We start from the raw sequence: 11986 nt of genomic DNA on the forward strand, positions 1-11986 counted from the left end.
CTGGCTATTTGACGCCACATACGCATGGAAACTCCATTCAACCCTTTGTTTACACATTTACCATCCAAGCTCTCTTAACTATGTACATATGTATGTATGTATATGTGTTTATGCTTACTGTACATATAATATATATGTGTAAATAAGTATTATATTTTTACTGTATACGTACATACATATATCGTGTAAGTACATATTGTACCGGATTAAATGAGGACCAAGGATGATATTGATCCACAAACAACAACAAACCGTTATTTTACTTTTCAGGTTGCTCTTTGTTCCAAGTGGCGCAAGTTTGCTTGGCTACATACTCATTGATCCAGAAATGAGCCTTATCGCTAAACAAAATTTGGTTCGAAAACATCGGATCTTCTTTCAAATTTTTACAGCCCATAGAGCGAAGTGATGTCGCTAAAAAACATCGAGCGGCTTTATTTATTACACAAGCTGTATTTGTACGCTTTCAATTTAAGATCTCGACGTAAAATGCCCTAAGTCGCTTCATACGTCAGTCCGAGTTGCTACAAGCGGCGCCGAATCAACTCTCCACCGTCTTCGTGTATATTCGCAATTCCGGCTGCTATATTTTATTCACTGCATGCTGGACGTGGTATTTACGGTAAAATATTATCCAATAATGAATGCTAGGTCTCAAGACGGGTGATTGTGTTGCGAATAATGTGCTGAGTAAGTCGATTATGTTGACCATAAGTTGAGCGAAGCTCACGAAACACATTCTTTACAGAACGTGAAATTTCATAATTAAGGCGTAAGTCTTTCTATAGCTATTGGAAAAAGTACCTCTATTTGGACTACCCGTTATATAGATACTGTGCGCATGTTTTACGTCTGTGTTTAACACTCAGCGATATCATACGAGTATATGTACATATATACATAAGTGAGTCATTAAAGCGGTTATTAAAGAGCAAGAACATAAAAATGAGAAAATTGCGCGAACACAACAAAAGGGAACTAGCAAATTGACATTACGAAGAGAACAACAGCCATGTGCACCGGGGAGGCAAGGAAAAGTATCTGCTAACATCCATAAATCAGTGGTGATAAACTTGTAGCACATTACATGTCGTGTACTTCCTTTGAAGTGGACAGCTGGAAGAAATTGTTGTTTACGACACGAAATTAATTGATGTGAGGTTGCTGCAATAAATATTAATAATTTCTTTAATAACATTTTCCGCTTAGCGTGGTTCTTTCATACCCGGGTAGTGCTTCGTATTAAAATACAGACAGAATGGATCACATTTTCGCAGGCAAGGAATGAAAAAAGTGAAATAATTAGAAGGGGATAAAAAAAATATATCGATAATTAACCAACCCAACCCTCATCAATATAGTCTGCACTTCAGATTTACTTATGACGAAGCACGAGTACACACATAAACAAATAGCCATATATCACATACACATACACGGGTAAGAAATTGTTATGTATGTATGTATTTATATTTTACTGCGATTTGACGTGGCTGAACAATATTTTTGTTACATGAAATTTTATCGTTTTTACGTGTGTAGTCGTTTATTCCAAAAGTATGACTATTTTTAAGTGGCAGGTTAGAGTAAAAACATTCTTTTTCGCAATGGTTTTCGTCGATTTTGTGTTTACGCTTATGTCTGTTGCCTATATCATTAAAACATGCTTATTCCAGTTAATATCATTTACAACATATGCGTGCATTTAGGAATTATTTACGAGCTAAGCTATTTTTATTTTTACAGCATTTAAACAAGGCATGAACAATGTGCGCACTTGGAAAGTTCTAAGACCATTAACTGTGCGTCGCTGAGCATTAAAAAATTATTTTGTTTATATTTCAAATAAATCTTGTTTGTTCTTTAGATGCAAAAAGGACGTTGTCACTCAGGTTAAGACTTTGTTCAGCCGTGCACAAATTTCGTTACTCCAACAATAAATGTGTTCTAGGGCTTCTGCCTTTTGCACTTGAAAAGCTTGTTTTAATGTGACATAAAAAAATCCACACTTGCCAAAATAATTATTATTGTATTGGTCGTTCGAGTATCATACAATATATTCTTCTAGGGTTTTCCAAAATTTTATACAGTCATATTTTAATTTTTATTGTTTTCCATCTTTTTTTTAGGGAAAATGAAAAATTAGTTCAGAAATTCAGTTAAAAATGAAGCACATAGAATATTTTTCAAAAATAATTATATTTGAATAATAGGATCAAATGGTGGGTGACATATTGTGTTACAAGGATATTAAACTTTCAGATACACACAAAAAATTCTGTATAAAAATATGATACTCCAGTTTGAGGCTCGATTAATTTCTGCTTTAATAACATGGCGTGAACTCAGATGCCATGCGATGGGGCGACAGGCAGACAACGTTTCATCTGTGTACATGAATTTTAGTGAGAATAGTGAAATTTAAACGACCTATATTTCAACACCCTCCTCTCTGGTACTTGCTAAAAAACAACTTATTGAAAGAACTTTCAAATTGAAACTAAGAACATATATATTACAAAACAAAACTGATAAAACATTAAGATGTCTAAGTAACGTATACGACGTGGTGTGGTCCTGGTACCTATAGAATGAGAACTTCAAAATCTTATGACACAAGTCCTGAATTAAACTTTTTTTGAGTTTCTGAGTTCCAATTGTATATCTCACACATTGACCAATATTTTCAGTATAATGTCAACTGTAGATAATGGGGTCCACAGTTTTGAATGGATTTGAATAATTTTTTGTCATAATGCCTTTAAAGAAATTATTAATTACAGTTGCACATCTTAATTTAGTACTTAGTTATGGCTTTTTATAGGTTTTCGGATAATGTCTAATACTCCCATCTACGAACTCGTAATTTTTATTGGAACTCGTATAGCGTATGCCAAGTCTCTTTAAGACATCTTAATTGTTGCTCAAGTTACAGTTTGCACGTTCGTTTAGTTTTTTTTGAACTCTGTATGTCTAAATTCAAAAATAAGGCACGCAACCCAAAAGCGCATCCTTCATGAGAAATATCGTCATATGGAAATTGTAATAAGTTATTTTGAAAACAGGCGACTTTTATTCGATACAGATGAAGGCACCAAGAGCTACTCTATCTCGAGTGGAGTACCGCAAGGCTCGGTACTAGGCCCCCTTTTATGGAACATAATGTAAGATGGGGTTCTAAGGAGACACCAACCAAAAGCTACTAAATTAGTTGCATAAGCAGACGATCTTATCGTGGTAGCAGTTGCTAAACACCTCGATGACCTCCGGAGCAAATGCAACGAGTGCATAAACGGTCTGCGCCAATGGTTCTCCTCAATGAGTTTAGAACTGGCGGAGCAAAAGACTGAAGTCTTGCTCATAAGTACAAAAAAAGTGGAGGAAAGTATATCTCTCACCATAGGGGAGTGCCAGATTCATTCACAGCCACATCTAAAATACTTGAATGCACTGCAGGTAAAGCAAACAAAATCCATAATGCCTTATCAAGAATGATGGCAAATAAAGGCTGCGTGCGTTACAGCCAGCGTTTTTTACTCGCAAAGGTAATGAGATCGGTTGTATTATGTACGGCCCCAAAATGGATCTAGGCGCTAGGCAACAGACAAATAAACACAGTGCACATGCCGTCGGCACTAAGAGTTATCAGTGCTTTCCGAACAATTTCAAAAGATGCTGCTGAAGAAATAGCCAGTATGATGACCATTGACAACCAGGGTGACGAATACGAGCGAGTGTACAAATTATCAGAGCCAACTACAGGAAGAAGAGAGAGAGTGAAAAGCTTAACTATATGGCAGCAGCGGTGGCAAACCTCACTGAAAGGACGGTGGACCTACAGGCTTATACCGGATATCCATTCCTGGATCAACAAACGACATGGGGACCTGGATTTCCGCCTAACCCAAATACTAAGTGGACATGGATGCTTTAGAAGCTGTCTGTACAGATTCCAGCATGACATTAGTCCGAATTGTCCGTCGTGTTCATCGTGCTGTGAAGACTCTGAGCATGTTTCCTTTTACTGCCCGCGCTTTATAGGTGCAATGGAAAAACTTAAAACTACACTCGGTGGAAGTTTTACGGTGGAAAATTTGACGACACTCATGTGTCAGGCCACTGAGAACTGGAGAGCTGTCAGCGAAGCGGCAGCCTCAATCATGCCAAAACTGAGTCATATAGAGCAGAGTAGGTGTTCATCAGTCCGTGCCATAGAAGAGACTTAAATGTCTTATCACTCCCACGAAGTAATACTTCAGCAGGTGGTTCCGTGGGAGAGTCTTGAGCTGGGAGTAGTTTAGGTTAGATTTAGCAGATTACAGTTCCGCACTCCGGCTTGCGATGCTTTCCCCTACTTAAAAAAAAAAAACACCCTAATGTTTGGTCAAAATGCGATAAATCGATGTTTTGGGGATGTTCAATTCCATTTCCATGAATTTCCATGATTTCGTGTTGATCGACATTTATGTATATCCTCACGAAAAAGTTTTACCAATTTTAAAACAAAATTTAATGTTGGCTCGTTGTTCGAAGCTCATTTTCGCACCGACACTTAAAACTCAATAACTTCACTTCAAATTCACGAAATGTCATGAAATTCTCACTGGACAATCGACAAAGATAGCAAATTCTAACGTGCTAGATTCAAAAAGCCCCGTTTACTTTTTTGATATGAAGGTAAAAATTGGTAAAATACGGTCAAGATTGTCATTATTCAATTCAATTTCAAAGTGCCGTTTCACTTTATGCCTACTATATCAGTCAATATCTAAAATATATTAAAAAAAATTAAGTGAACGTTTAATATTAGATGTACCTACTATTTTTAAGGCTGCACCGGTGCACAAATTACTCCAACTTCCGAATGTAATACCATATTATATAAAACGGTTTTCATTATCCTGGCAGACGTTATTCCGATTATGTCGGTCAGCATGTGAGTTAACTTCATAAAGTGGAACGGAAATATGCTACATAGTTACCAACTATAATGTGCGTCCATTTACTTCTTAGTCAACGAATATATATTGAGTTTGTAATATAAAGTTGTTCAACATCGGAAATTACTTCCTCTCCTTTGTTCTATGAAATTTAAGAGAGTACAAAATAAAGGTAGTAAAAATTTTAAACAACACAATACATGTATTTAACATGTATGTACATATGTGTCTTATAACGGGTGGGCCATGTAAAATTTTAAATTTCGAAGATAGGGTGTAAAAGATTTAGTGCAGCGTTTGCTGTATAGCACGTAGCGCCGTCCTGCTGGAACCATTGTCCAAGTCTTCCTCTTCAATTTGCTTGAAGAAAAATTCGGTTCGGTTCGCGATATCGCTCACCTTAGATGGTTACGGACGTTTCCTTCTTCATTTTTGAAGAAAAATGGACCGATGATTCCACCAGACCAAAATCCGCACCATACAGTGATTCGTGCTGGGTGCATTGGCTTCTCGACGATTACATGCGGGTTTTCTGTGCCCTAAATGCGACAATTCTGCTTGTTAATGTAACCATCGAGGTGGAAATGAGCCTCGTCCGAAAAGATGATTTTCAAATTGACCATCCTCGGTCAAACGATCTTCTGCCCAATCTGCGAACTGTAGATGGCTTTTTTCTAGTGAATAGCGACCCATTTTGTAAATTTTAGACTTTTTACTGAATATCTGTCACTTTCCGAAATATAAATAATTCAAATTTAAAACGTTAGATGACTCACCCGTTACAAAAAAGAGGATATGTTATTATATGAGAGTCAGTTTTTACTGCTGAGTTTGGAGGAGAATTTTATAAATATGTGGGTATACGGTAGAAAAATAGCACCCAAACGATAATTTCATTAAGAAGTTCATAAATTCATTTTAAGTGAACTGAGTTTTAATCAGTCTGAATTAAATTTGTTGCCACTATTGATGTGCTGAGCTAATCGACATTTATGTAAGGTTGCTAAGTGAATATTGCCAGCAGTACAGTAAGAGTGTTCTAAATTATCCACATAAATTTAATATATCTCATATATCCTTCTGAACTTAGGGTAAAGCTCAATATCGTTTTATATGTTTTAATGACATTCAAGACGAGACGACGTTGCGTTGATATTGATGTACTCCTCAATTGGTTGACATGAAGTCAACTTGAGTAATTTGAGTCCTATTTGCTCCCAAATGAACGAAATTGTAAATAAGAGGCATTCTATTGTATAACAAGTTTTCTCCACTGGAGTTCAATGGACAAAATTGTTATGCCATATTTTCGAACCACTGTGGCCTTATTTGCATATCAAACTCATAATCCCATGTCTCATCGACAGTCTTTGAAGGCTTTGTACCATTTAAGTTATTGATAAAATTTAATCACCGTAAGCTTTTTCCAATATTAGCAATGATTCCTTGGTTAGAAATACAAAATTTGAGGAAAATTCTTGTTTCGATACTTTTATCCATTGTAAAAATCGCAACGCACTACTGAGGTTTATCGACTTAAGCAGTAGCTGTAAACAAACTGGTTGATAGATCGCGCTTATATTTGGCATAGTAATTAAGAACAGTACTACCAACTTAGCAAAATACATTTTTTTTAAATATCATTTACCCACGGAATTTAATTACAATTTACGTGTGCTTTTTTTCCACAATGTATTTACGAATATGTCTGTGGTTGTATTTATGTTCTTGCACAGGACTGTGCACCCATCTTTAAAACAGTAAGTAGGTTCGCGAGGTGCCTTTTCAGATAACCGTAAGATGTTTAGGACTTTCGTTTTTATGCCGAATTTTTTAAGCCAGATAAATGAACACGTTAGTTAGAGAGGTTACCATTATTTATTCTCCTTTATAACTAGGATACTCGATATATCAAAATTAGTTATTTACTAGAGTGACACAATAGCAAACAATATTCCCCATAATATATCTGAAGTGATTTTTGAGCTCTTTCCTCTCAGAAATATAATCAGATTGATTGTCCTGTATTGAGATTAGGTATAAAATTCACCGATTCTTGCACCTTCCAACATTCAGATGAGCCAGAGTATATAAAAATAAAACATAAGTAGCTTTCTGATCGGTTCAAGACGCCTTTTGTTTAACTGTATTACATTAGTTTATTTTTTGATTTACAAAAGACTGTATACATCATTTAAAATGCGAGAATCAGCCATAGAACCTTTCCCAACACAATCCCAATATTGACGCTCTTTTGGGCTTTAGGCAAGATTTCTTAATTGGAGTACTTGTAATTGTTATAATATATATTGCAAAACCTAACATCTAATAACTGACCTCTTTACCGATTGTAATGGATCCCTACTCCCATAGGTTCAACATCGCAAACTACTTCAGATGCATATTCACAGAAGTATAATTTGTTACTTAAAATTTTATACAATACTATAATACTCGTAAGTGCAAACTCATAAGCTCATAAGCTCTTCAAAAATAAGTAGTCTCGAGTTGCCCAAACATACTTATACAAAATATGGTACATTTGGAAACATACTGAAAGTCTTAGTAAAATCCATTGTTAAAATAATAATTTGCGCCAAGAAAGATTACACGTTCGCAACTGTCTGTGAAATCTTACATGACCAGCGGAAGAGATGGTCATCCCTTCTAAAGCTTTATTATTTAATTTCAGTGTATCGACAAATATTAAATGTATAGTATATGTAAGAAATTGTATTTTTGCTTTTTCCATATTTAAATGTGCGCGTGGGCGCGAGTATTTGCTTATGAATTGTACACTGAACTCGTTTATTACATTTTTTCATAAACCATAACTGTAACAAAAGGCAATGCAAATTTCGGATGTACATATGTTTTGCCCGAATATTCTCAATAAAAATAAATAGTACAGCATGGGTTTGTTGTTTCAAACTAAAAAAAACCTTTAAATATATACATATAAATAAAAATTGGTCCCCGTTCTATGTGAATAAATGTTTGAATATTAAATTTCCTTTTTGCAGAAGCTTTTGTTTGTTTTCTTTGCCTTCAGGCTACATTTGTGCAATAAGCTGGCTAAGTCGGCGAAGTTAAGGGCGGGATGCTCATAAATGTTGTTTGGTTGGAAAAGTTGGACTCGTGTTCTTTCACCATATTTGGTACTAGGAATATAAACTTAACTTTTTCTAGTTGCAAATAACTAGTTATCGTTGTTCCAAACTGAATTCATTCAAATTACTGGAAATGTGTTCACTTATTCCTGTGGTTTTCCGGTAGATCTTAATATCGTTTTACGGCTTTTGTAGCTTTAGAAAAATCTCGCTAAGTTACGCGCACTAAAATGTCAATGATGAACTAGCCAGTTAGTTGATTTATGGGTAATTTTCATTGGAACACTTTTTTATGCCAATGGTTTATTATACGCTACAAAACGCTTCGAGTTGCTGGTGCGCCACGCGAAAAAGGTCCCGAGTGCAAGGGGTTAGAGAATATTATTGTAAATTTTAATCTTAATATTTGAATAAACCTACTTCTATCTGAAACTGACCAAAGACAGGAAACCACTTTACAAACAGAATCCGATGAATCTTCGTTTTTATGTTTGTTACAAATTCAACCCGTTTCATTATCACCGCCAACCTTACTCGCTTATAAGCCCTTGGCTAACATGATTATTGTAAATATACGCAGCTTAGTGTCAACAGCAATACGTCATGCAAGATTGGCTAAATATATTCACGACCTAAATAAAATTCAACATTTTCGTACTTTGTTGATTCTGTGCATAATCTGTCACAAAACATACAATTCAACCAGATAAGTTATAATAATATATATATAATACTCGGTTTGACTTGATATATATATCTTTTGTTTGCTTTTTATGATATATATGTGATACAGCTTTATATATCGCTCATTTGCTGCAAGACCGGCATAATTCAAAAAACGTGATTTTGGAGTTAATTCTGCAGAATTGTTCGTTATATCATACTTCATGTTGAGTGAAAAATTCACATGAATACCTCTTATATGCTCCGCTTGAGAAGAGGTGTAAGGTTGGAGTCACCGTGTAAGATTGTAATAAGTTGAAAACTTTAAACGCGTTTTCTGGCGAATCGATTTTTTTGACTTATGCCGGTCTTGCAGCAAATGAGCGATATGTCTCAAGCATCTCGCGACTACTGGTCTTAGACCAAGTAACCTTTGAGGGTATGCACCTCGAATGTCCGGTTCCATAATAGAGAATGTACCGCTGCCCAGCAGTTGAGTAAAAACTGACATCACCGCCGTTTAAGAAATGCCATGGACGGGACTTATACGAGTAAGTCCTTGTGCGATTTACTACAGTGGCCGTTTAAAGTAGCGCAAATTCAATGTAGAATTCGTGGTGGGAGTGCGAGTCCATCGCCGAATACTGGCATTCACCCCGGTGGATGAATGTCTGGACACAATCCTCATCAAAGCGAGGTTCTTCAAGATATCGCCGATTTTCACCAACGCCCCAACAGAAGAGAAGGACGATGTAGCCAAGGACGACTCCTGTGAGCGCCTGGAGTGCACGATATCAAAATCGTGCTTGGTGGGCAAAAAAGGTATCTTTGACAGAACGGTCGGAAATTAATCTACGATAAAACATCCCAAACGGGACTAACCAGAGCTGTTAAAAAGGGATTAAAATTAATAATCAATTGAATTAATATATTTTTTTAATTAATTCGATTATTAATTTTTTTCGCCATTCGTTGATTAATTAATGATTGAAAATTAATTTAATCAAAATTTAATCATGATTAAAGGGAATTAATTTAGTTTGAAAAATTTATTTACAGATTAAAAAAATTTAATCAAAAACTTAGTTAGATTAAAAATTTTGATTAATTTGGATTAAAGTGGATTAAAAGGCAATTAATATTCCATTAATTTTTAAATTTATTGTTATTTATAAATCATATGGTGAATTTAATAATACCATAAATAAATAAATAATAACAAAATATAGTCATTACAATAATTCAACAAAAATTTAAACAAATAAATTTAACAATATTTTAATAATTTCAACCATAAAGATAAAAAAGATTCAATTATTTGCTTTTAACAATACTAATTTTTCAAATGAAAAATCCTTCAAAGCATTTCTTCTGGCGCTATGATAATTCCTGCGAAAGAGAACAATCTCTCCACAGGCGCTGAGGATGTCAGAGGCGTATTAAAATAGAGCGAAGCTTGTTTTAACAAGTCATACTTCTGCCATACTGCGCAATTTTTTATTGCGTCCGCAAGATATGAGTACAACTGCTCCCTGATAATGCTTTCAAGCTCTACTTTACTATAGCCCAAGCTCTGTGAAGTTGTCGTTTCCTCGTCTGCATCTGTAATAATAGAAACTAGTAATTTTTAACGAAAGTAACTAATTTATATAAATTTACTAATCTCTTCCAAATGGAAAATTGTCTTATTCAAGTACGCGGCTTCTATACAAGCTTTCTTCACAGGCGGACCATCTTCAAATACTTTACGCTTCGAAGTTTTCCTAGGGGGGGTATAAGTAACATCCTTAAAAATGTCGTCACTTGAGAAGTCATCACCACTAAACAGTTCCTCATCATCCATTGTGTCTGCATATGCGAAATGTTAGGTTATACTTTCTTCAGTTGTTCATTTCATTGTATACTGTTTTTATAATTCTTATAAAAATACTCACACTTAATTAAGAAAGTCAACAGTCGATGATAAAATGTCTTTAAACAATCAAACAAGACTTAATACAAAATGCGTTTCCTCAACAAAACAAAAAACAAAACAAAAAAAAACACTCGCAAGCACACGTGTATAAATAAGCAATATCCATTGGCGAACATATGTTTACTACTAGTAAACAAACAACAGTAGAGTTGCTAAATATTATTAATATTGCTTAGACTCATAATATAAAATATAATAACACATGAAATAATTTAGTAAATTATTATTTTTTAATTAATGCAATATTAATTGGCATTTAATCCACTTTAATCCAAATTAATCAAAATTTTTAATCAAACTAAATTTTTGATTAAATTTTTTTAATCTGTAAAATAATTCTTAAAACTAAATTAATTCCCTTTAATCATGATTAAATTTTGATTAAATTTAATTTTAATCATTAATTAAAAAGGAAATAGCATTTAATCTTAATTTAATCAGTTAATCAAGTTATGAAAATACTTTAATCAAATTATTAATGATTAAGATTATTAATCGATTATTAACAGCTCTGGGACTAATAAACATCTCCGGGGCCTGAAAAATGGTTATCTGTAGTACTAGATTCCAGTATAAGAAAATTCATCAAGTTACCCGGCTGTCTCCAGATCGAAATGCCACCAACAAGATCCATCATGTTATAATATACGGAAGATACGTCTACACCGAGGTCCTAACATTGACTCGGACCACTATTTTGTTGCTGACAAGGTACGCATTCGTAAAAGAATTAGCAACCCAGGCTACCAATGGTACGTAAAATAATAAGAGGGGCACCTTTTAATTGTCTCCTTAAATTAGAATATAATAGTTTAAATTATGTATTTTTGACTATTTACATAGCATTTACAGCAAAAAGTAATGTCATCCTTTGCTGGCTTTCGCAGCTGTAGTGCAGTGAAGCAGAATTTAATGCAATCAACCACACAATCGTCAAAAACTTGCCTACAAAAAAAGCGCAGTGTAAGCAACTTGAAGTTCAAAAGCCTTAGAATAAACAATGTGCAAGCTATGGAGTAAGTAAGACATTGCAAAAGTCACTGCAAAAATTTTCAAATTTATTATGCACGCTGTTTGTTTTTGTATTTTATTACATAGTTACAAAAAATTTCTTAAATAAACTTATGAATTTAATTACTCTTTGCAAATAAAGTCGAATCACTTTGCAAGAAAATCTATTATATCTTAAGCCAAATCTCTGTTGCTAGGAGGAAACAAGTAAGGAAAGGGTAACTTCGTGTGCAATTTGATCTTAAAATTAACATAACTTAATATCGAACCCAATTAGAGGGGGAAAC

General features: G+C 34.4%; 1 protein-coding gene across 2 annotated transcripts; it reads right to left on the reverse strand.

The window, feature by feature from the left end:
* Nucleotides 1-9597: 9597 nt before the first annotated feature.
* LOC125776457 (uncharacterized) lies at nucleotides 9598-11197 on the reverse strand. 2 transcript variants are annotated; one of them, XR_007421723.1, is made up of 3 exons: nucleotides 10648-11196; nucleotides 10373-10561; nucleotides 9598-10315 (listed from the first exon to the last, which is right to left on the reverse strand). XR_007421723.1 is itself a non-coding variant. In XM_049448390.1 (2 exons), exons 1-2 carry the CDS (start codon nucleotides 10554-10556, stop codon nucleotides 10071-10073), a joined length of 429 nt encoding a protein of 142 aa, XP_049304347.1. In that variant the 5' UTR covers nucleotides 10557-11197; the 3' UTR covers nucleotides 9598-10070. The 2 variants fall into 2 exon arrangements, 1 of the variants encoding a protein (XP_049304347.1); XM_049448390.1 differs by having other exon boundaries at nucleotides 10373-11197.
* Nucleotides 11198-11986: the final 789 nt, after the last annotated feature.

The sequence above is a fragment of the Bactrocera dorsalis genome, chromosome 2 (genome assembly GCF_023373825.1).
Source record: "Bactrocera dorsalis isolate Fly_Bdor chromosome 2, ASM2337382v1, whole genome shotgun sequence".
NCBI classification, from domain to species: domain Eukaryota; kingdom Metazoa; phylum Arthropoda; class Insecta; order Diptera; family Tephritidae; genus Bactrocera; species Bactrocera dorsalis.

Coding starts and splice junctions, on each gene's coding strand:
- LOC125776457 (XM_049448390.1), bottom strand. CDS start 10,556: ATGGATGATGAGGAACTGTTTAGTGGTGATGACTTCTCAAGTGACGAC. Junction 10,316..10,372: donor TTTCCATTTGGAAGAGATTA/GTAAATTTATAT, acceptor CTATTATTACAG/ATGCAGACGAGGAAACGACA.